At 37.5% G+C, this 26,356-nt stretch overlaps 1 protein-coding gene across 2 annotated transcripts in view; it reads right to left on the bottom strand.

Annotated features, from left to right (window-relative positions):
* Positions 1-5,748: 5,748 nt before the first annotated feature.
* The window catches only part of tcf20 (transcription factor 20), a 34,893-nt gene continuing 14,285 nt past the window's right edge, over positions 5,749-26,356 (bottom strand). For both annotated transcript variants that reach the window (XM_061884242.1, XM_061884243.1), the window contains exon 5: positions 5,749-7,013. In XM_061884242.1, coding sequence (XP_061740226.1) covers positions 6,928-7,013 — 86 coding nt within the window. In that variant the 3' untranslated portion in view covers positions 5,749-6,927. The remainder of the gene's footprint in view (positions 7,014-26,356) is intronic.

The following is a 26,356-nucleotide window of genomic DNA, read 5'->3' as shown; positions in this document are numbered from 1 at the left end:
TGGAATAGAACCTTGAGGAACACTACTAGTCTAACTTAGGAAGTTGAACAAATGATGACAAAGAGAGGACCTGAGATGGAACCTTGAGGAGCACTACTAGTCTAACTTAAGAAGTTGAACAAATGATGACAAAGAGAGGACCTGAGATGGAACCTTGAAGAGCACCACTACTATAACTAATGAAGTTGAACAAACGAAGACAAAGAGAGGACCTGAGATGGAACCTTGAGGAACACCACTAGTCTACCTAAAGAAGTTGAACAAATGATGACAAAGAGAGGACCTGGAATAGAACCTTGATGAACACTACTAGTCTAACTTAAGAAGTTGAACAAATGATGACAAAGAGAGGACCTGGGATAGAAACTTGAGGAACACCACTAGTACAACTAAAGAAGTTGAACAAATGATGACAAAGAGAGGACCTGAGATGGAACCTTGAGGAACACCACTAGTCTAACTAAAGAAGTTGAACAAACGATGACAAAGAGAGGACCTGGAATAGAACCTGGAGGAACACCACTAGTCTAACTTAAGACGTTGAACAAACGATGACAAAGAGAGGACCTGAGATGGAACGTTGAGGAACACCACTAGTCTAACAAATGAAGATAAACAAACGATGACAAAGAGAGGACCTGGAATAGAACCTTGAGGAACACTACTAGTCTAACTTAAGAAGTTGAACAAATGATGACAAAGAGAGGACCTGAGATGGAACCATGAGGAACACCACTAGTCTAACTAATGAAGTTGAACAAACGATGACAAAGAAAGTGCCTGGAATACAACCTTAAGGAACACTACTAGTCTAACTTAAGAAGTTGAACAAATGATGACAAAGAGAGGACCTGAGATGGAACCTTGAGGAACACCACTAGTCTGACTTAGGAAGTTGAACAAATGATGACAAAGAGAGGACCTGAGATGGAACCTTGAGGAACACCACTAGTCTAACTTAAGAAGTTGAACAAATGATGACAAAGAGAGGACCTGGAATAGAACCTTGAGGAACACTACTAGTCTAACTTAAAAAGTTAGACTAGTAGGCAGGCCAGAACTGGTTTGAGATCCCAAGTGTAGGAGGTGGCAATGACAGAGGAGACCGATGAGATGGCTGGTCGAGGGGCCACGGCGATGAGGCTGGACCGGACGACTATAGCAAAGGAGCGCGAAGTTGGATGGAACACAGGAGTCTGAAGAAGACTCCTGTGTTTCCTTTTATGATGTTGCGCCTGTTTACTTGGAACTGTTGTGAAGTTAGCATGTTTGTCTCATGTTTGTGAAGTTAGCATGTTTGTCTCATGTTTGTGAAGTTAACATGTTTGTGAATTTAGCACATTTGATACCTTTTTATTATTAAAGTTTTTAGTTAATGCACATTTTAGTTATCATTTTTAATCCACTCTAAGGTTTTTATGATGTTGTGCCTGTTTTCTTGGAACTGTTGTGAAGTTAGCATGTTAGTCTCATGTTTGTGAAGTTAACATGTTTGTGAAGTTAGCATGTTTGTGAAGTTAGCATATTTGAAAACTTTTCTTTTAGTAAAGATTTTAGTTAATGCACCTTTTAATTATCATTTTTAATCCACTGTGTATCCTTTTATGATGTTGCGCCTGTTTTCTTGGAACTGTTGGGAAGTTAGCATGTTTGTCTCATGTTTGTGAAGTTAACATGTGTGTGAATTTAGCACATTTGATAACTTATTAGCAAAGCGTTTAGTTAATGCAGCTTTTAGTTATTTTTATCATTTTTAATCCACTCTGTATCCTTTTATGATGTTGCGCCTGTTTTCTTGGAACTGTTGTGAAGTTAGCATGTTTGTCTCATGTTTGTGAAGTTAACATGTGTGTGAATTTAGCACATTTGATAACTTATTAGTAAAGCATTTAGTTAATGCAGCTTTTAGTTATTTTTAATCCACTCTAAGCTTTTTATGATGTTGTGCCTGTTTTCTTGGAACTGTTGTGAAGTTAGCATGTTAGTCTCATGTTTGTGAAGTTAGCATGTTTGTGAAGTTAGCATGTTTGTGAAGTTAGCACATTTGAAAACTTCTCTTTTTAGTAAAGCTTTTAGTTAATGCACCTTTTAATTATCATTTTTAATCCACTATGTATCCTTTTATGATGTTGCGCCTGTTTTCTTGGAATTGTCGTGAAGTTAGAATGTTTGTCTCATGTTTGTGAAGCATGTTAGTCTCAAGTTTGTGAAGTTAGCATGTGTGTGTCATGTTTTTGAAGTTAGCATTTTTGTGGAGTTATGTCTGTGAAGTAAGCATGTTAGTCTCATGTTTGTGAAGTTAGCACATTTGAAAACTTCTCTTTTTAGTAAAGCTTTTAGTTAATGCACATTTTAATTATCATTTTTAATCCACTCTGTTGTTTTATGATGTTGTGCCTGTTATCTTGGAACTGTTGTAAAGTTAGCATGTTAGTCTCATGTTTGTGAAGTTAACATGTTTGTGAAGTTAGCATATTTGTGAAGTTAGCACATTTGAAAACTTCTCTTTTTAGTAAAGCTTTTAGTTAATGCACATTTTAATTATAATTTTAAATCCACTCTGTTAACTTGTTATGATGTTGTGCCTGTTATCTTGGAACTGTTGTAAAGTTAGCGTGTTAGTCTCATGTTTGTGAAGTTAACATGTTGGTGAATTTCGCACATTTGATAACTTATTAGTAAAGCTTTTAGTTAATGCACATTTTAGTTATCATTTTTAATCCACTCTGTAAGCTTTTTATGATGTTGTGCCTGTTTTCTTGGAACTGTTTTGAAGTTAGCATGTTAGTCTCATGTTTGTGAAGTTAACATGTTTGTGAAGTTAGCACATTTGAAAACTTTTCTTTTAGTAAAGATTTTAGTTAATGCACCTTTTAATTATCATTTTTAATCCACTCTGTATCCTTTTATGATGTTGCGCCTGTTTTCTTGGAACTGTTGGGAAGTTAGCATGTTTGTCCAATGTTTGTGAAGTTAGCATGTTAGTCTCGTGTTTGTGAAGTTAGCATGTTTGTCTCATGTTTGTGAAGTTAGCGTGTTTGTCTCATGTTTGTGAAGTTAACATGTGTGTGAATTTAGCACATTTGATAACTTATTAGTAAAGCTTTTAGTTAATGCAGCTTTTAGTTATTTTTAATCCACTATAAGCTTTTTATGATGTTGTGCCTGTTTTCTTGGAACTGTTGTGAAGTTAGCATGTTAGTCTCATGTTTGTGAAGTTAACACGTTTGTGAAGTTAGCATGTTTGGAAAGTTAGCACATTTGAAAACTTCTCTTTTTAGTAAAGCTTTTAGTTAATGCACCTTTTAATTATCATTTTTAATCCACTATGTATCCTTTTATGATGTTGCGCCTGTTTTCTTGGAATTGTCGTGAAGTTAGAATGTTTGTCTCATGTTTGTGAAGCATGTTAGTCTCAAGTTTGTGAAGTTAGCATGTGTGTGTCATGTTTTTGAAGTTAGCATTTTTGTGGAGTTATGTCTGTGAAGTAAGCATGTTAGTCTCATGTTTGTGAAGTTAGCACATTTGAAAACTTCTCTTTTTAGTAAAGCTTTTAGTTAATGCACATTTTAATTATCATTTTTAATCCACTCTGTTGTTTTATGATGTTGTGCCTGTTATCTTGGAACTGTTGTAAAGTTAGCATGTTAGTCTCATGTTTGTGAAGTTAACATGTTTGTGAAGTTAGCATATTTGTGAAGTTAGCACATTTGAAAACTTCTCTTTTTAGTAAAGCTTTTAGTTAATGCACCTTTTAATTATCATTTTTAATCCACTGTGTATCCTTTTATGATGTTGTGCCTGTTTTCTTGGAACTGTTGTGAAGTTAGCATGTTAGTCTCATGTTTGTGAAGTTAACATGTTTGTGAATTTAGCACATTTGATAACTTATTATTATTAAAGCTTTTAGTTGATGCACATTTTAGTTATCATTTTGAATCCACTCTGTAAGCTTTTTATGATGTTGTGCCTGTTTTCTTGGAACTGTTGTGAAGTTAGCATGTTAGTCTCATGTTTGTGGAGTTAACATGTTTGTGAAGTTAGCATGTTTGTGAAGTTAGCACATTTGCAAACTTCTCTTTTTAGTAAAGCTTTTAGTTAATGCACCTTTTAATTATCATTTTTAATCCACTATGTATCCTTTTTATGATGTTGCGCCTGTTTTCTTGGAATTGTCGTGAAGTTAGAATGTTTGTCTCATGTTTGTGAAGCATGTTAGTCTCAAGTTTGTGAAGTTAGCATGTGTGTGTCATGTTTTTGAAGTTAGCATTTTTGTGGAGTTATGTCTGTGAAGTAAGCATGTTAGTCTCATGTTTGTGAAGTTAGCACATTTGAAAACTTCTCTTTTTAGTAAAGCTTTTAGTTAATGCAAATTTTAATTATCATTTTTAATCCACTCTGTTAACTTTTTATGATGTTGTGCCTGTTATCTTGGAACTGTTGTAAAGTTAGCATGTTAGTCTCATGTTTGTGAAGTTAACATGTTTGTGAAGTTAGCATATTTGTGAAGTTAGCACATTTGAAAACTTCTCTTTTTAGTAAAGTTTTTAGTTAATGCACCTTTTAATTATCATTTTTAATCCACTCTATCCTTTTATGATGTTGCGCCTGTTTTCTTGGAACTGTTGGGAAGTTAGCAGGTTTTGTCTCATGTTTGTGAAGGTAGCGTGTTTGTCTCATGTTTGTGAAGTTAACATGTTTGTGAATTTAGCACATTTGATAACTTATTATTAGTAAAGCTTTTAGTTAATGCACATTTTAGTTATCATTTTTAATCCACTCTGTAAGCTTTTTATGATGTTGTGCCTTTTTTCTTGGAACTGTTTTGAAGTTAGCATGTTAGTCTCATGTTTGTGAATTTAGCACATTTGAAAACTTTTCTTTTAGTAAAGATTTTAGTTAATGCACCTTTTAATTATCATTTTTAATCCACTCTGTATCCTTTTATGATGTTGCGCCTGTTTTCTTGGAACTGTTGGGAAGTTAGCATGTTAGTCTCATGTTTGTGAAGTTAACATGTTTGTGAAGTTAGCATATTTGTGAAGTTAGCACATTTGAAAACTTCTCTTTTTAGTAAAGTTTTTAGTTAATGCACCTTTTAATTATCATTTTTAATCCACTCTATCCTTTTATGATGTTGCGCCTGTTTTCTTGGAACTGTTGGGAAGTTAGCATGTTAGTCTCATGTTTGTGAAGTTAACATGTTTGTGAAGTTAGCATGTTTGTGAAGTTAGCATGTTTGAAAACTTCTCTTTTTAGTAGAGCTTTTAGTTAATGCACATTTTAATTATCATTTTTAATCCACTATGTATCCTTTTTATGATGTTGAGCCTGTTTTCTTGGAATTGTCGTCAAGTTAAAATGTTCACCTCATGTTTGTGAAGCATGTCAGTCTCAAGTTTGTGAAGCTAGCATGTGTGTGTCATGTTTTTGAAGTTAGCCTTTTTGTGGAGGTATGTCTGTGAAATAAGTGTTAGTCTCATGTTTGTGAAGTTAGCGCATTTGAAAACTTCTCTTTTTAGTAAATGCACCTTTAACTATGCTTTTCAATCCACTTTCTATCCTCTTTATGAGGCCGCCCTTGCAGTTTTCATTGAATTGTTTTGATTGACCTATGTTTTGTACAGTGCTTTGTGATTTTATCGGTGAAAAGGAGCTTTAGAAATAAAATTGACTTACTAAATCTGTTAGGAGACTTATAAAACAATTTGTCATTGTTGCTCAGTAAAGAAAAGAAGGCCAGCAAAGCATGGTTGAAGCTTTTGAAGTGTATTGATAATTCATATACATATTGACAGGTTGTGTGATACAGCATGGTTCGGGTAGTGTAACTGCCGTCTTTTAGCTCGGTTTATTTTTTTTTATTTTTTTTACAAGAATAACAATAAAAAAATGGTCAAGACAACACCGTGTACGAGTCACAATAAAATTGGCTGGCACTGCCTCTTTTGAACGGATTCCCCATCTCCCCGACAGTACTTGCTGGAGCTTGGTCCCTACAGGCCCCCGTCGGGCCCACCGCGTCACGTGACCTGACGCCTGCACAGTCCACTTTTCCCCCGCGTGGAACCCGAGCGGGGGTTTCCACGCTGCGGGGGATAAAAACGGAAAAAACAAAAACAAAAAACGACTGTGCCCGTCTGTGTTTTTCAGGGTTACTTGCTGTACCGTAAAAAGCTCACTGATGAAAAATAAGAACACTTTTCAAAAAGGACCGGCATGGTATAGCACTTTCTCTTTTGCGCACACACACACGTGCACACACACACACACGCACGCACTCTATTGAAAGGCAACAGATGTCCATTCTCCAAGGCAATAAATGTCTTTGTGGCAAACTCAACCCTGACGTTCCAGACGTGAATCTGGCTCTCTTTCCCTCCGGGAAAATAAGATTAAAAAGTCACAAACAAAAAAATGCAGCCAATTAAGGTTGAGACTGAATATAAAGTGAGATACATCCATTTCATCATTTAGGTAAATACTGATGAGGATAGAAAAATAATAATGGAGGGCTAGGATATGGATTCTGATATCATGAGATAAAACACTCTCAACAGGCGTCCTTAAAATAAAATAGATTCCGGATAAACAAAAATGATAAAACAGGTGATAAACGAGAGTTTTAACACTTTGAGAAAATCAAAGTCAGCCCAGAAAGGGAAATTCTCTCCCTTTGTTCTTCATGGAAAAAAGGTATTTTGTTCCTCCGTCTGGTTTGACATCTCTGTCCACCTCAGTTAGTGTTTTTTTTTTTTTTTTTTTTTTTAGTCTTTCCTTCAGCTTTGCTTCTTTATGCTGCGTGGTTTTGTCTTTTTTTTCTGCTTTGAAGTTAAAGCGCAATAAGAGTTCTCCCAGACAAAAAAAAAAAAGCATCTCTTTTGGGTAATGTCTTGAGTGTGAATGATGCGGATCGGTGTTCAAATTCTACATTCCCTTGTGTTGCTCCGCCTGGGTCCTGAGCAACTCTTCTTCACAACAAGTGCCATCATCCCTTAGTCCCTTGTCCAAACCTACCCACAAAAAGAAAACACACATTACAGACACGGTGTTGTATAGAAATACAGTATTTTTCTATTAATTTGGTAAATAGTGACAAGGTACAAACCCAAAAAGCTGATCACTGAGCTCATTCCCTAGTAACACTGGGTGTAGTATTGAAATACTGTACTTTCTAGAGATGCACCGATTAATCGGTAAACGAATATGGCAAATAAAGCCACATTCGGCCTTCGGTGGAATGAGTTAAAAGCAAGGCCGAATAGTGGCGTGTGACGCAAAGACGCAATTTTTTGACGCGGTGACGCAATCAACCAAAGTCCAGTGTTAAATTTAAATTGTTTTATACATAGTTAGTTTCCTTCTTTTTATTCTGAAGCTGAAGTACTGTTATTGACAAATCTGTTCTGGCCTGGGATATGTTGTGTACCTGTATAAGTGTATGAGGTTACAAGCACACCCTTATTGAGATTTAGTGGGGCCTCTGTTTACATTATTAGCCTGTTGTGTAGGCTACCTGTATAAGTGTAAGAGGTTACAAGCACACACTTGAGATTTACTTGAGCCTTCTGTTTACATTATTAGCATATCTACTGTTGCTAAGCAGACTTTTGCCAAAAGGACAATAATTCATTTGTTGTGGGTTTATCCACTTTAATGCACTTAATTTTTTTTTTGGAATGCATGTTTTGTTTGAAGGCCTAATATAAATGAAAAACGGTGCTTTTTTTTGAAAAGCAAAGGCTACTGGAATATTTAAAAATGTCAATATTCAATAAAAATTTATTTTATTTGAAGAACATGTCTAAAAATGTATTCTAGGCTATTTATGCAATATAAAAAAGTTGTGAAAAACTGCATTTATTATTCGGTATTTGGTATTCGGCCTTCGGCCAAGCGCTCAAATTTTATTCGGTTTCGGCTTCGGCCACAAATTTTCATTTCGGTGCATCCCTAGTACTTTCTATTCATTTGGTAAACAGTAACAAGGTAGAAACCCAAAAAGCTGTCCGCTGAGCTCATTCCCTAGTAGCACTGGTGTAGTAAGGAAATACAGTATTGTAGTATTTTCTATTCATTTGGTAAACAGTAACAAGGTAGGAACCAAAAAAGCTGTACGCTGAGCTCATTCCCTTGTAGCACCGGTGTAGCATGCAAATGCAGTATTGTAGTATTTTCTATTCATTTGGTAAACAGTAACAAGGTAGGAACTAAAAAAGCTGTACGCTGAGCTCATTCCCTAGTAGCACCGGTATAGTATGGAAATACAGTATTGTAATATTTTCTGTATGCTTAGCTCATTCCCTATTAGCACCGGTGCTACTAAAGAAACAATGTTTTTGTTAATAGCAATATGAAATGTCCTAAATATCACAATTTCTATATTAACAAACAAACAAGGTACACATCTGTAAACCCCAAAACCAGAGAAGCTGGCACATTGTCCATCCATCCATTTTTCTACCGCTTGTCCCTTTTTGAGGTTGCAGGGGTATGGTAAATAAAAATGGAATACAATGTCTTGCAAATCATTTTCAAATTATATTCAATTGAATAGACTGCAAAGACAATATATTTAACCCTTGAACTAGTAAAACTTTGTTATTTTTTTGCAAATCATCATTAACTTAGAATTTAATGGCAGCAACACATTGCAAATAAGTTGTTTTACATGGCCTTTCATTTTAACAACACTCAGTAAAGGTTTGAGAAGTGAAGAGACACATTTTTTAACCTTTTCAGGTGGAATTCTTCCCATTCTTGCTTGATGTACAGCTGAAATGGTTCAACAGTCCGGGGTCTCCGTTGTCGTATTTTGCCCGTCATAATGTGCCAGACATTTTCAATGGGAGACACTGTCTTGCTGAAATAAGCAGGGGCGTCCATGAAAAACACCTTGCTTGGATGGCAACATATGTTAATCCAAAACCTGTATGTACCTTTCAGCATTAATGGTGCCTTCACAGATGTCTAAGTTACCCATGCCCTGGGAACTAATACACCCCCATACCATCACAGATGCTGGCTTTTACACTTTGCGCCTGGAACGGTCCGGATGGTTCTTTTTCTCTTTGGTCAAGAGGACACAATGTCCTCAGTTTCCAAAAACAATTTGAAAGGTGGACTCATCAGACCACAGAACACTTTTCCACTTTCCATCAGTCCATCTTAGATGATCACGAGCTCAGAGAAGCCGGCGGCGTTTCTGGATGTTGTTGATAAATGGCTTTTGCTTTGCTTAGTAGAGCTTTAATTTTCACTTACAGATGTAGGGACCAACTGTTGTTACTGACAGTGGTTTTCTGAAGTGTTACTGAACCCATGTGGTGATATCCTTTAAACATTGATGTCGCTTTTTGATGCAGTACTGCCTGAGGGATCGAAGGTCTGTAATATCATGGCTTACGTGCAGTGATTTCTCCAGATTCTCTGAACCTCTTGATGATATTACGGAGCTTAGATGGTGAAATCTCTAAATTCCTTGCAATAGCTGGTTGAGAAATGCTCATTTGGAATGTGATGCCTACAACATGTTTCAAAAAAGCTGGCACAGGTAGGAAAAAGTCAAACACTCATTTGGAACATCCCACAGGTGAACAGGTGGGTGCCATGATTGGGTATAAAAGTAGCTTGCTTGAAATGCTCAGTATTTCACAAACAAGGACGGGGTGAGGGGTCACCACTTTGTCAACAAATGCGTGAGCAAATTGTCCAACAGTTTAAGAACAACATTTCTCAACCAGCTATTGCAAGAAATTTAGGGATTTCACCATCTATTGTCCGTGACATCATCAAAAGGTTCAGAGAATCTGGAGAAATCACTGCATGTAAGCCATGATATTACGGACCTTCAACCCGTCAGGTGGTACTGCATCAAAAATAGACATCAGTGTGTAAAGGATATCACCACATGGGTTTAGGAACACTTCAGAAGACCACTGTCAGTAACTACAGTTTGTGGCTACATCTGTAAATGCAAGTTCAACTCTACTATGCAAAGAGAAAACATTTATCAACAACACCCAGAAACGCCGCCGGCTTTGCTGGGGCCGAGCTCATCCAAGATGGACTGATGCAAAAGTGGAAAATTTTTCGAGTCCACGTTTCAAATTGCTTCTGGAAACTGTTTTTATTTACGAATTACACAATGTGCCCACTTCACTGGTTTTTGGTTTTGTATATATACATATAAACACAAAACTATTAATAAGGCCTACTGTAACGCTCAAATAAACAGAGAACATCTCTAAATTGTGCTAGCACTGTTGCTAACACCAATGTAGGGCTGGGCGATATGGATCAAAACTCATATCCCAATATATTCAACCCATAAACTAACCCATGAATAAAAATATCCATTGACGTAACTAAATATCTCCACCAGGCCTTGACTTAGAATTTGCGTGACTATTATAGGACATACACACTATAAACATTATTAGAGGACATACACACAATAAAAATTACTATAGGACATACAAACTATAAACATTATTATAGGACATACACACAAAAAAGCAAAACCTAAGAGAGTTAAGGTTTTACAAACGGCAGCGATAATAAATGAACCTCTTAGCACAGACACAAAGTTGACGTATATCGTTATATGTTGATAAACAATAATAAAATGAGTCTTTCAGCAAATACACAATGTTGACATATATTGTTATAATTTGATGAACAATCATAAATGAATTGTTCAGCACATGCACAAGGACGACATCTATAGCTATATTTTGATAAACAATCATAAATGAATCTTTCAGCACATACACAATGTTGACATCTACAGTTACATTTTGATAAAAAAATCTTAAATGAATCTTTCAGCACATACACAATGTTGTTTTGATAAACAATCATAAATTAATATTTCAGCAGATACACAATGTTGATATCTATAGTTTTGATAAACAATCATACATTAATATTTCAGCACATACCCAATGTTGACATCTATTTTTATGTTTTGGTAATCAAAAATGAATTTTTCAGCACATACAAAAAGTTGACATCTATTATTATGTTTTGATAATCAAAAATAATTTTTTCAGCACATACACAATGTTGACATCTAGTTATATTTTGATAAACAATCATAAAGGAATATTTCAGCACATACACAACAATAATTATGGTTTGATAAACTATGCCATTGTATAGTGACTTTTTTTTCCATATATGCATTAGTGGGGAAGATCTAGGCCCCTTGCGTACCCAGATAGCACATACTCTATTTCCTGCACAGGAGCCATGTTGGTTTGGTGTTCCATCACTCCGTTTACTTCTGTTCAAACATCACGTGACTGAATACAACCTATAGTGGCTACTAGGGTGGCGCGATATACAAACCCTGTTTCCATATGAGTTGGGAAATTGTGTTAGATGTAAATATAAACGGAATACAATGATTTGCAAATCCCTTTTAACCCATATTCAGTTGAATGCACTACAAAGACAAGATATTTGATGTTCAAAATCATAAACTTTATTTTTTTTTGCAAATAATCATCAACTTTAGAATTTGATGCCAGCAACACGTGACAAAGAAGTTGGGAAAGGTGGCAATAAATACTGATAAAGTTGAGGAATGATCATCAAACACTTATATGGACCATCCCACAGGTGTGTAGGATAATTGGGAACAGTCGGGTGCCGTGACTGGGTATAAAAGCAGCTTCGATGAAATGCTACGTAATTCACAAACAAGAATGGGGTGAGGGTCACCACTTTGTAAGCAAATTGTTCAACAGTTTTAGAACAACATTTCTCAATGAGCTATTGCAAGGAATTTAGGGATTTTACCAACTACGGTCCGTAAAATCATCAAAAAGTTCAGAGAATCTGGAGAAATCACTGCACGTAAGCGATGATATTACGGACTTTTGATCCCTCACACGGTACTGCATCAAAAACCGACATCAGTGTGTAAAGGATATCACCACATGGGCTCAGGAACACTTCATAAAACCACTGTCAGTAACTACAGTTGGTCGATACATCTGTAAGTGCAAGTTAAAACTCTACTATGCAAAGCCAAACCCATTTCTCAACAATATCCTGGAACGCCACCGGCTTGGCTGGGCCCGAGCTCACTTAAGATGGACTGATGCAAAGTGGAAAGGTGTTCTGTGGTTTGATGAGTCCACATTTCAAATTATATTTGGAAACTGAGGACGTGGTGTCCTCCAGAACAAAGAGGAACATAACCATTCGGATTGTTATAGGCGCAAAAGTTCATTAGCCAGCATCTGTGATGGTATGGGGGTGTATTAGTAGGGATATCGGAAATCAGTCCGATATTAGTCGGATTTTATCTGACTGAATCTAAAAACTCTTGATATAAGCGCTCCGATACAAGCTGTCCATTTACCGCTCCAAAGCTTCTATAACAGGTGACTCTGGTTTGATCACACTCCAACACAGTAGGTGGCGGCAATGCCCCTTAATTAACGTTGGTGCCAGCCGCGGAAGAAGAGCGTCTCTGATCCAGCATGCACAGCCCACTTGATCAAACAACGACAACGCGTGTGCTTGCAGCAAAGTGTAGTGATGTCGGTTGTGTGGAAGTATTTTAACGTAAACTCGGACAAAGACGTTGCCGCTAAATGCAACATTTGTCAGGCGCAAGTGTCCCGTGGAGGGACAGAACCAGGAAGGCTCAATACAAGCAACCTCATCGCACATTTGAAAACCACCACAAAAAAGAACATGAGGATTTTCGCGAGAGCAGCAAGACTAATCAACAAACCTCTCGCTCGCTTTGCAAGACATGACAAACTACCACGGGACAGCAAAAAGGCAATGGCCATAACAGAAAAGATAGCCCAGTTTATTGTGCTTGATGACCAGCCCCTGTCGTGTCGGTGGTGAGTAATGTCGGGTTTAAACGCTTAATGGAGCACCTCGAACCTCGCTACGTTATTCCTAGCCGCCACTACATTGTAGACAAAACTACAATGTAGAGGTTAAAAAGTGTATTGCCGCACACGTGGAGAAGGCAAATGCAATACGTTTCACTACAGACATCTGGAGCTCAGACCATCGTCCGCTGTCTCTGTTGAGCCTGACTGCACACTGCAGAGAGCAGTTTTACATGCACGTAAATTCAGGGGATCGCACACAGCTGATGCAAGTAAGAGTAGTCAGCACTGACTGATTATTATTTGTTTTATGCTCTTGTTATTAGAGTGATATGTTTATTGTGTTTACACTATTCTTCAGTGAAGATTAAGAGTAATTACTACATTGTTTTGGGCACAGTCAGTCAGTGAAACTGGAGCTGTGAACTCTTAAAGGGGAACATTATCACCAGACCTATGTAAGCGTCAATATATACCTTGATGGTGCAGAAAAAAACCATCTATTTTTTTAACTGATTTCCGAACTCTAAATGGGTGAATTTTGGCGAATTAAACGCCTTTCTGTTTATTGCGCTGGAGGCGATGACGTCAGAATGTGACGTCGCCGAGGTGACACACATTTTCATTTTCAACACATTACACATTTGTTATTTTCCGTTTTTTTTTACTATTTTTTGGAACCTTGGAGACATCATGCCTCGACGGTGTGTTGTCGGAGGGTGTAACAACACTAACAGGGAGGGATTCAAGTTGCACCACTGGCCCAAAGGTGCGAAAGTGGCAAGAAATCTGCCGCCAGACCCCCATTGAATGTGCCGGAGTGTCTCCACATTTTACCGGCGATGCTAAGGCAGACATGGCACAGAGATGTATGGATAATCTGCAGATGCATTTGCAACGATAGTCAACGAAATCACAAAGGTGAGTTATGTTGATGTTGACTGCCAGCTAATCGATGCTAACATGCTACGCTAATCGATGCTAATATGCTATTTACCGGCGGAGCTAAAGCAGACATGGCACAGAGATGTATGGATAACCTGCAGATGCATTTGCAACTATATTACGTTTCCTTCCACCCACATTTAATGCGAAAAAAACACTTACCAATCGACGGATTTAAGTTGCTCCCGTGTCAAAAGATGCGAAAGTCCTGATCGTTTGGTCCGCACATTTTACCGGCGATGCTAACGCAGCTATTCGGCCATGCTATGACTATGAATTCGCTCAATAGCTTCAGTTTCTTCTTCAATACTTTCATACCCCAACCATCTGTTTCAATACATGCGTAATCTGTCGAATCGCTTAAATCGCTGAAATCCGAGTTTGAATCCGAGCTAATGTCACTATATCTTGCTGTGGTATTCCCATTGTTTGTTTTCATTGGCAGCACTGTATGACGTCACAGGGAAATGGCCAGTGTCTTCGCAGAGAGCGAAAATAAGGCACTTTAAAGCTTTATTTAGGGATATTCGGAGACCGGTAAAATTTTGAAAAAAACTTCAAAAAATACAACAGGCCACTGGGAACTGATTTTTATTGTTTTTAACCCTTTTGAAATTGTGATAATGTCCCCCTTTAACTTAGAGAAGTTAGACAGTGGACAATAGTGTGTTGTTTTTGTCCCTGCCCACAGTTGTTTCCAACATATGCTGACAGTAAAAAAACAACTGAAGTGAGAGTGCGGGTACTTTCCTGGCCCGCCTGCAGTCCAGACCTGTCTCCCATCGAAAATGTGTTTCGCATTATGAAGCGTAAAATAAGACAGCGGCGACCCCAGACTGTTGAACAACTGAAGCTCTACATAAAACAAGAATGGGAAAGAATTCCACTTTCAAAGCTACAACAATTAGTTTCCTCAGTTCCCAAACGTTTATTGAGTGTTGTTAAAAGAAAATGTGATGTAACACAGTGGTGAACATGCCCTTTCCCAACTACTTTGGCACGTGTTGCAGGCATGAAATAAGTTAATGAGTTTGAACATCAAATATCTTGTCTTTGTAGTGCGTTCAATTGAATATGGGTTGAAAAGGATTTGCAAATCATTCTATTCCGTTTATATTTACATCTAACACAATTTCCCAACTCATATGGAAACAAGGTTTGTAATTAACATACAATTGTCCGGCAATAAAACTGTTAATAAAACCGTCAAGAGGGTGATAATGCATGTTGATGACACATGACACTAAACGCAATGTCGTCGTTTGCCCACAGTGTGGGGGCGTTTCTTTAAGTCACCCATCCTCGCCTCGGTGGTGGTAAATAAACCGTGTTTCTTACATGTATCATTATTCTTGGAGAGCTGTGTCACTTTAGTAATGTGTCGTCAAAGAATAAAAGTGCATTTCTGTCTATATGCATCATAACATAAACAGTAGTATTAAAAAATCGATAGATGCTGATAGTCTGACTCATAATGACTGATACACACAAGCTATGGAGATGGTATTGGGGGAAAAAATCCATATTAAACATTTTTTTTTACCAATCATCCACCTCAAAAAAACACTTGGACCACTTAATGACCAACATTAAAATACAGTAGCTTAGTATGTCTAAACAACTACAGATTATTAAACAACAAGGCTCAACAACAGTAGCCTAGTGGTTAGAGCATGGGTGTCAATCTCTGGCCCGCGGGCCAAATTTGGCCCGCCGTACAATTTAATTTGGCCCTTGAGGCAATATCGAATTAACATTAGAGCCGGCCCGCCAGTACTATAAAGGCACTGCCTTTAGGGTACTTTTATTCCATACAAACAGCGTGCCGGCCAAGTCGCATGACATATGTGACTTGTACACACACTTAAGTGAATGCCACACATACTTGCTCAACAGCCATACAGGTCAGACTGAGGGTGGCCGTATAAACAACTTTAACACTGTTACAAATATGCGCCACACTGTGAACCCACACCAAACAAGAATGACAAACATATTTTGGGAGAACATCTGCACCGTAACACAACAGAACAAATACCCAGAAACCCTTGCAGCACTAACTATTCTGGGACGCTATCACCAAACCCCGCCCCCCACCCCCAACCATCTCATTGTTATTTTATTTTAAGATTTTTTAGCCTGTGAAAAAATGTAATGTTGATATTTACCTCAGAAGGCTGCAAATAGAAACGAGGCATTAAATGTTTTATTTAAATTGTATTTATTTTACCATTGATGTTTTTTCGTTTGTTTTTTGAAAGTTGATTTTGCAATATTAAGTTATATAAGTATTGCTCGTTGCATATTCATTGTTAAAGCAAATCAGTGTAGCAAACTGAGCAATAATTAATTTACTCATGCACTTTCTCTTGCTACTTCAAGGCTTGAATGTTTGATTCATTCATTATTGTTATTTTATTTTCAAATGTATTATTAGCCTGTGGAAAAAGTTTATTTTGATATATACCTCAGAAGGCCGCAAATAGAAAAGAGGCATTCTATTTTTATTTAAATTTTATTTGATATGCCATTGAGATTTTTTAATTATTATTTGAAACTGGATTTTGCATGTGACTATAAAGTTATATAAGCCTTGCTTGTTTAATATTCAATGCAAAACTTGTTTGGGTCCTTATTAAAAGGTTAATTTGTTCAACCCTTGGCCTGCGGCTTTCTTCAGTTTAAAATTTCGGCCCACTCTGTATTTGAGTTTGACACCCCTGGGTTAGAGTGTCCGCCCTGAGATCGGTAGGTTGTGAGTTCAAACCCCGGCCGAGTCATACCAAAGACTATAACAATGGGACCCATTACCTCCCTGCTTGGCACTCAGCATCAAAGGTTGGAATTGGGGGTTAAATCACAAAATTTAATTCCCGGGCGCGGCACTGCTGCTGCCCACTGCTCCCCTCACCTCCCAGAAGGTGATCAAGGGGATGGGTCAAATACAGAGGACAGATTTCACCACACCTAGTGTGTGTGTGACAATCATTGGTACTTTAACAAGGCAGAACACGTGTTCAAAATGTATATTTATTATATTTGGCCACTGTAATGTTACACAGAGTTTGAACAGTAACACTGTTTGAATATTTACATTATTCTTTGGCGTACCACTAGGTAGAGCCAGTGTACCAGTTGTGGTACACGTATGACAGTTTGAGAATCAACTAGATGAAATAACAATGAGTCATATCTTGGAGTATGGGATCCATTATATGAACTTGTTTTAACTATTAAATGAGCCTAAAATATGATTTTTTTATCCTTGTGGTATATAATTGTGTGATTTTTATTCATGGCTGTGATGGCCATGGAAATGATGAGTTGAACTAACAGTGATTTGTTTTTTTGTTGTTTAATATTTTTAAATCATTGTTATGAGTATATTCGTATTATTATTGATCATATTATTAATATTATTCTTTTTTCTTACCGTGTTTTTCGGACTATAAGGCACACTTAAAATCCTTTCATTTTCTCAAAAATCTATGCTGCGGCTTATAGCTCCGTGCGCCTAATCTATGGAATAATTCTGGTTGTGCTTACCGACCTTGAAAATGTTTTTATTTGGTACATGGTGTAATGATAAGTGTTACCGGTAGATGGCAGTCACACATAAGATATTTGTGTAGACTGCAACATGACGCTAGTAGACAACCCCAAAACTTCAGATGTTCCATTAAAAATAAAGAACATTACACACAGCACTCAAAAATCTTTCGAAATGTTTTAGTAAGACTTTGAAGCCGCAACGCTTGATGGATTGAGGGCTACCGTAGTCAGAAGTACGAGTATTATTATAGTGTGTGTATAAGGACAGCAAAATGGCATCCATTAGCGGACACATTATCTTGTGTATTGTTTTGCAATATTATGAAAAACCAAATTGCTGATCTGTTTTTGGGATCTGCATAAGTCCTGAAAATTTGCACACATCCGCTATTGTAGTTTGTGCCGACAACGAAGTCGATAAGCTTCTTCTTTTTCCTCTATCTTCTTGTTATGGGGCATTTGTAATATAAAGTAGCGTAAAGTTCAAACCTATATCTGTCAGTAAACTAGCTATGAAAGTGCTAAAAACTACCGGTATAGTGGGTTTATATAATTCACCCAAGGAACTGTAGTTATTAGAGAGTTCCAGTCGTATGTTTTTTCACGAGACACAATGCGTTGTTGTTGCACTATAGAGCCACGGGTGATGCGATGCTGCTCCGTTATTGATTGAAGTAAAGTCTGAATATAATTAAAACAGTTAGCTCCATCTTTGGACATTCCTTCCACTTTCGTCCTTGCACGCTACACCGCTACAACAAAGATGACAGGGAGAGGACGCTTTTAAAGCTGAGGCAATTAAACAAGACCGCCCACAAAACGGTGTATCCTGAAGTGACTTTCAGAAAGCGACTTGAAGATGATCTGTAAAACAATCTATGCAACATTTTGACCAAAGAACCACCATCACATGTTATGTAGACCACAAGGAAGTGTTTTAGATTTAGAAAAAAAAAACAATAACACACCCTTAATGCGCCTACTAATCCGGTGCGCCTTATTTATGAAAATAGACCTGAATCTACCCACTCATCAGCAGTGCGACTTATAATCCGGTGAGCCCTATGGTCCGGAAAATACGGTACGTTTGAGTTTTTCCTTGTGTTTCTGTGTCTTCTCAATTGGTCTGTGAATTGCTATTGGGAGTGTTGCGGGGCTGGGATTGGTTTGTAATCGTATTATTACGTAATACCTTGTTGGACTGATTGAAATTCTGTGGGATGTTTGTAAATAAAATAGAAGAAAAAAAAAAAGAAGTTGTATTATCACTGGAGTGCGAGTATTACACGCCACTAAGCTCAAGGTCTTAAATGTAGACAAGGGTGGCCGAATCGATTCAAATATTGGATAATGATAAACCGCGATAAAGTATTACTGTTTAGATTTTTAATGACCTGAAAAACGTCATTTACTACACAGACTTTGCTACAGAGATTTCCTTCCTTACTTCGTTTCACTCGCCTCACTATCGTGGAATCTCGGCGTGCGTTTAAGAGTGCACTTCTGTTATTAGATGGCGACAGGTGTGGACAATATTAGAGACTGACACATTAGTCCCGCACATAACGCACACAGCAAAGGTGAAACGAATTTGGAGTTGCTTTCATTTTTATTATGTTTTCCAACACAGCGTCCTTCACTCAGCTGCTGTGACCATGAGTTACCATGCAGCAAGCGATGTGCCGGGAACGTTGCCACAACTTCTTTATAAAGTATTTGGATTATTTACTGGGATGCTCTCTCGTCCATTTATTTAACTGCTAACTTTGTTAGTGTTCCAACAACATCAACTCTAGCCAAAATGTTTTGTCATCTCATCCAACTGAACGCAGGCTGTGAAGTATCAACACGCTGACTTGGAAGAGGCACAAAGATTGTGTATTTGCTGTGCGATGTACCACTCCTGTTTATTTTTGTTAGCCAAACTGTTGCACTGAACCACTTGGTGTCGTTGGAGAAGAACACAACTTGATTATTAGACTTTATGACTGGAGGAGATGTTGCTGAAGAGACAGAGCTGTAGAGCAAGCACTGGGTGCCGTGACGGACAGGCTTCACAGCGTCTTGGCTGAATGAGCAGGTTTCGGACACCTCAGTCTCCTTAGTCGCTTCCTCGCTCATCCATTCGGACTGGACTCTGGCCGAGTTAGTGGGCGGCCAAGAATGGAGTCGGCTCTCTTGGTTGCTTTGTTGGGTCTGCTCCTGTCTCTGGCCATGCTCCCTCCACCCCAGCAGTCGATGGCGTGGAACACCGCAGAGGCCACCACGGTGTATATGTTTGTTTTACTTTTTATTCATAGCTGTATGTAGAAGTGGCTAGTTGCATCAGCTCTGCTCATTTAATGTCCTTTGTGTTCTTTGATGTTTCTCTCTTACACACAAATGTTAAGAGGGATGTGTTCTATGGCTATGAGTTGTTTTTTCCCTTAGCCTCAGTCTGGACCCCCTCTCCAGGGGCCCAGGCTTAGACCGATTTTTTTTTTTTTGTCACCCCCTAAACCACCCGATTGTTTACCTGTATCTCACCTTTTTTGTAAGGGGCGCCGTAAGTGGGCTGACCCGTCAACGATCTTTGAATGGGATTGTGCTGAAATTTTTAATTTCCCCTCAGCAGAGGTGGGTAGTAACGCGCTACATTTACTCCGTTACATTTACTTGAGTAACTTTTGGGATAAATTGTACTTCTACGAGTAGTTTGTATGCAACATACTTTTACTTTTACTTGAGTATATTTATAGAGAAGAAACGCTACTTTTACTCCGTTCCATTTATCTACATTCAGCTCGCTATTCGCTACTTTTTTTTTTATCGATCTATTAATGTTTGTTTTGGTTAATGACAGAGCTTCAAAGTAGAATCTACGCATGCCTGCGTTTCACCAATCACATGCAGTCACTGGTGACGTTGGACCAATCAAACAGAGCCAGGCGGTCACATGACCCGACTTAAGCAAGTTGAAAAACGTATTGGGGTGTTACCATTTAGTGGTCAATTGTACGGAATATGTACTGTACTGTGCAATCTAATAATAAAAGTTCCAATCAATCAATCAAAAGTGTAAAGGAAAAAAGACACTTTTTATTTTAACCGTACTTCCCGTCATAAGCCTAAAGACTGATCGCATAGTTCCTGTCTTCACAATAAAAGCGCCGCTCCATGGCGCCTGCGCTAACAAAATAAGAGTCTCCAAAAGCCAGCGCAAACAAGCTTGCAAGCCACGGAGTTTGCCGCCAATGTATTTCTTGTAAAGTGTATAAAAACGAATATGGAAGCTGGACAAATAAGATGCCAAAAACCAACGACTTTCATGTGGTCTTAGACAGAAAAGAGGAACTTTTTTTCTCCTCCATTTGAAAACGTGGACGTCTGATTCCAATCAATGCAAGTCATCAGAATAAGGTAATACACCAACTTATATTCTTGTCTTCATGAAAGATAGGAATTTATATGTTAAACATGCATGTATATTCATTAAAACACCTTTAACATGTCAACAAAAACGGCAAAATAAATAAAAATCAATTATATACTGTATATATAAATGTATGTCTATATATATATATATATATATATATGTGTGTGTGTGTGTATAAATGATTTGTGTGTGTATGTATGATATGTGTGTGTATGTATATATGAGGTAGATCACCTCGACTTGGTCATTTACTAAGTAATTGATAAACGTTGAAAAACTTATTGGGGTGTTACCATTTAGTGGTCAATTGTACGGAATATGTACTGTACTGTGCAATCTACTAAAACAAGTTTTAATCAATCAATCAATCAAATCAATGAATGCCTACTGAGGCTATGGTGCTGTTAAGTTATTGTGGCTCAATGTGCCACTTTTTTATTTTATTTTAATGTACTATTATTTAATATATAATATTGTTTTAGTTGCTTAAGAGATATTCCTGGCTCTGAATTTGCTCATTGCTATTTTCATGTTTTTGTGCATTATTTGTTGCCGTAATCAGGTTACTCATCAGTTACTCAGTACTTGAGTAGTTTTTTCACAACATACTTTTTACTTTTACTCAAGTAAATATTTGGGTGATTACTCCTTACTTTTACTTGAGTAATAAATCTCTAAAGTAACAGTACTCTTACTTGAGTACAATTTCTGGCTACTCTACCCACCTCTGCCCCTCAGGGATTAATAAAGTATTTCTGATTCTGATTTATCTTCATTAGCTACACTGCTTTGTGTTTTATATTGATCCCAAAAAGTATGTTTTTAACAAAAATTAAGTCGGTAAGTTTTCCAGCGTCGATAAATCGACGTGCGTTCAAGAGCACTCACGCTTTTCAGCAGCTGAGCACGTCTGTGCCCTAGCAGAATTCAAAGAATTGGGTGAATCATCTCGTTTATCAAGTGTCTTTAAATTTAAACTTTAAATTAAAGTTTGCGTTTTTAATGCGTGTGTTCGGCGAGCAAGACAGTCTGCAAGAGCGCGCACTCTATCTGCAGGCATTTGTACCACAAATAAACGGTGGTAAAGATAACCACTTTAAAACTCCCAACGGTTAGTATTGCTGTATTAAAATAAAATGATCAATAACTGCATTCGGATACGAACGGACTGACTAGCGCTAACTAGCATAAATGCAAACATGTAAACAGACATCAAGGACTTTCCCCGTTACAAAGCGTCATTTCCCAATCTAAACTTGTAAAAACACATTTCTGTCCGAACAATTGAGCTACACTTTAAATTTAACATAAAGGAGGTCATGTTTGTAAAAAGTGATCCATAAACTCAACAAGTTGAAACGGACAGACACGAACTCCATTCAACAGAAAGTGAACTTACGTGATGGCACATAAACCGGAAGTAAAACAACGGATCACCTTTTACAATTTACAAACCCCGTTTCCATATGAGTTGGGAAATTGTGTTAGATGTAAATATAAATGGAATACAATGATTTGCAAATCATTTTCAACCCATATTCAGTTGAATATGCTAAAAGACAACATATTTGATGTTCAAACTGATAAACATTTTTTTTTGTGCAAATAATCATTAACTTTAGAATTTGATACCAGCAACACGTGACAAAGAAGTTGGGAAAGGTGGAAATAAATACTGATAAAGTTGAGGAATGCTCATCAAACACTTATTTGGAACATCCCACAGTTGTGCAGGCTAATTGGGAACAGGTGGGTGACATGATTGGGTATAAAAACAGCTTCCCAAAAAATGCTCAGTCTTTCACAAGAAAGGATGGGGAGAGGTACACTCCTTTGTCCACAACTGCTTGAGCAAATAGTCAAACAGATTAAGAACAACGTTTCTCAAAGTGAAATTCCAAAAAATTTAGGGATTTCAACATCTACGCTCCATAATATAATCAACAGGTTCAGAGAATCTGGAGAAATCACTCCACGTAAGCAGCATGGCCAGAAACCAACATTGAATGACAGTGACCTTCGATCCCTCAAACCGCACTGTATCAAAAACCAATATCAATCTCTAAAGGATATCACCACATGGGCTCAGGAACACTTCAGAAACCACTGTCACTTAATACAGTTCGTCGCTACATTTGTAAGTGCAAGTTAAAGCTCTACTATGCAAAGCGAAAGCCATTTATCAACAACATCCAGAAACGCCGCCTGCTTCTCTGGGCCCGAGATCATCTAAGATGGACTGATGCAAAGTGGAAAAGTGTTCTGTGGTCTGACGAGTCCACATTTCAAATTGTTTTTGGAAATATACCACATCGTGTCATCCGGACCAAAGGGGAAGCGAACCATCCAGAATGTTATCGACGCAAAGTTCAAAAGCCAGCTTCTGTGATGGTATGGGGTGCATTAGTGCCCAAGGCATGGGTAACTTACACATCTGTGAAGGCACCATTAATGCTGAAAGGTACATGCAGGTTTTGGAACAACATATGCTGCCATCTAAGCGCCGTCTTTTTCATGGACGCCCCTGCTTATTTCAGCAAGACAATGCCAAGCCACATTCAGCACGTGTTACAACAGCGTGGCTTCGTCAAAAAAAGAGTGCAGGTACTTTCCTGGCCCGCCTGCAGTTCAGACCTGTCTCCCATCGAAAATGTGTGGCGCATTATGAAGCGTAAAATACGACTGAAGTTCTACATAACACAAGAATGGGAAAGAATTGCACTTTCAAAGCTTCAACAATTAGTTTCCTCAGTTCTCAAACGTTTATTGAGTGTTGTTAAAAGAAAAGGTGATGTAACACATTGGTGAACATCATGCCCTTTCCCAACTACTTTGGCACATGTTGCAGCCATGAAATTCTAAGTTAATTATTATTTGCACAAAAAAAATAAAGTTTATGACTTTGAACATCAAATATGTTGTCTTTGTAGTGCATTCAATTGAATATGAGTTGAAAAGGATTTGCAAATCATTGTATTCCGTTCATATTTACATCTAACACAATTTCCCAGCTCATATAGAAAAGGGGGTTGTAAAAGAAAACAAACAAACACAATTAAAAATAATATGGTTGTTATGAAGCCAGAATAATATTTCATCTTTTCTCTACCGAGAAAGTATATTGTGTGGGTATTTAGCTTCGTTATTAATAAAATACAATTTGGTTAAAATATTGTAATGTGTGTGTAAGGACTTTTAGAGAACATTCAGCAATACCACAATAATAATGTTAACTGTGATCATCTTGGTCAAAATAATTGTATTTATTGTTTTGGTTGTGTATATTTGTGGGTCCCCCACCGCCTCTTTAACAGTGACAGAACATATTTTATTGATTTTGTTTGTGATTTTCTATACTAGCCAACGATTTGCTTACATATATTCCACTATTATTATGTTTTGTCATTACATCAGTTGTTAATTTGGTCTCAAAAAAAATAATAGCGATCATATTGTTTGTTGTCAATAATTTGAAGGTCCAGCAAAATTTGTTATCGGCCCCGGCCTGTGTGACTTAACTTTTTCTTAATATTTTCTTGTGTGTAGTTAATTCCTATACGACATATTTCCGCTCAAACTCTTAATGGATCTGTCCCAACGCAGCTTGTTACATAGATTTAGTTAATGTAAATGTATATAACTTTAAAAAAAATACTTCCATCAAAATGTAAAGATAGAGATAAAGGCGTCACGTAATGAGAAACGTTGAAACTATTAATAAACAAAAACAGAAATATTAGTTTTTAATTATATGGATAACGTTTACCTGTTGCCTTTTTATTAGACATTACAAATTACATGATGGCGTGACAATCACGCCCCATCCCAACACTGTTAATAATAGTCATGATTTTAATTTTTATCAAAATAATCTTTATTATTATTTTGGCCATACTCGTACCTATGTATAAGACTAGATCCCATATTTGAACACTATTTTTATCTATATGGACAAAAAGTTGGGACAATTTTCAAATGTATTTTTGTTTTATTTTGTTTCTGCCATATTACTTTGTTTGTAATGCTTGTGTTACTTTCATATGCACATTCAATTTCTACTTGTGGAGCAAGAAACACAGAGTTCTTATATACAATAAGGTTTCATCTTCAAAAAGAAATCATTTTGGAAGCGTCACTTCTTCCGCTTCTGTTTTGTTTGATCAGCCGTTTTACTGCTGTGTTACAGACCACCGGTTGGAAACGATTAAAGTATGTAAATAAACATTTAAAAAATATTTCTGTGTAAATAACTAATTTTGCCACATATGTATCTGCGGCTTATAGCCCGGCGCGGCTAATATAGGGAATGTTTTTCTCCTCTCTAAAATGTCGTGAGTGCGGCTTATATACCGGCGCACACTTTAGTACGATACAGTAGTATCACAGGTCAGTCAATTTATCGTAATGTTCTTACCTTTTACGGTTTTACGATAATTTACATTTAATTAATGACGTTAATCGTTACAGCCCTAATGCCTCATAAGAGAAATAGATTTTTCTACTCCAATGGTAAATATTTATGTGTTGTACTTCGTTTTAACATATTGTATCTACCTGAGAGACATGACGTGGTGTTTCCAGTCAATGAGTTTAAAATAGTCAGTTTGTCAGTAACCTAAAAAAAACAAACTGTTTACAGGTTTGTTACACTTAAACAGTGTTTGTTCTCTGGGTAAGTCATGCTCCAAAATTATATGTATGTTTTTGTTTGACACGAATAAATACACATCATAGGTTACAAAGATCACTATATCAGTCGAGTATTGCAATATTGTTATGTCGCAGCAATAAAACACTGCACTCGACATCCATTGCTTTCGGTCCCCTAGAGAGGGGGGGTTGCCCACATCTGAGGTCCTCTCCAAGGTTTCTCATAGTCAGCATTGTCACTGGCGTCCCACTGGATGTGAATTCTCTCTGCCCACTGGGTGTGAGTTTTCCTTGCCCTTTTGTGGGTTCTTCCGAGGATGTTGTAGTCGTAATGATTTGTGCAGTCCTTTGAGACATTTGTGATTTGGGGCTATATAAATAAACATTGATTGATTGATTGATATGATGAACTATGGCGTAGTGGGTAGAGCGGCCATGCCAGAAACCTGAGGGTTGCAAGGACATCAAAGTCGCTGCCGTTGTGTCCTTGGGCAGGACACTTCACCCTTTGCCCCCGGTGCCGCTCACACCGGTGAATGAATGATGAATGAATGATTGGTGGTGGTCGGAGGGGCCGTAGGCGCAAACTGGCAGCCACGCTTCCGTCAGTCTGCCCCAGGGTAGCTGTGGTTACTGATGTAGCTTACCACCACCAGGTGTGAATGAATGATGGGTTCCCACTTCTCTGTGAGCGCTTTGAGTATCTAACAATAGAAATCTAATCCATTATTATTATTATTATAACTAAATACAAACCCTGTTTCCATATGAGTTGGGAGATTGTGTTAGATGTAAATATAAACTGAATGATTTGCAAATCATTATCAAACCATATTCAGTGAATATGCTACAAAGACAACATATTTGATGCTCAAACTGATAAAAAAAAATGTTTTGCAAATAATCATTAACTTTAGAATTTGACGCCAGC

This window comes from Nerophis ophidion, linkage group LG23 (assembly GCF_033978795.1).
Source record: "Nerophis ophidion isolate RoL-2023_Sa linkage group LG23, RoL_Noph_v1.0, whole genome shotgun sequence".
Lineage (NCBI taxonomy): Eukaryota > Metazoa > Chordata > Actinopteri > Syngnathiformes > Syngnathidae > Nerophis > Nerophis ophidion.
Note: the sequence above shows the minus strand (reverse complement) of the source record. Positions and strands in the feature narration are given on the sequence as shown.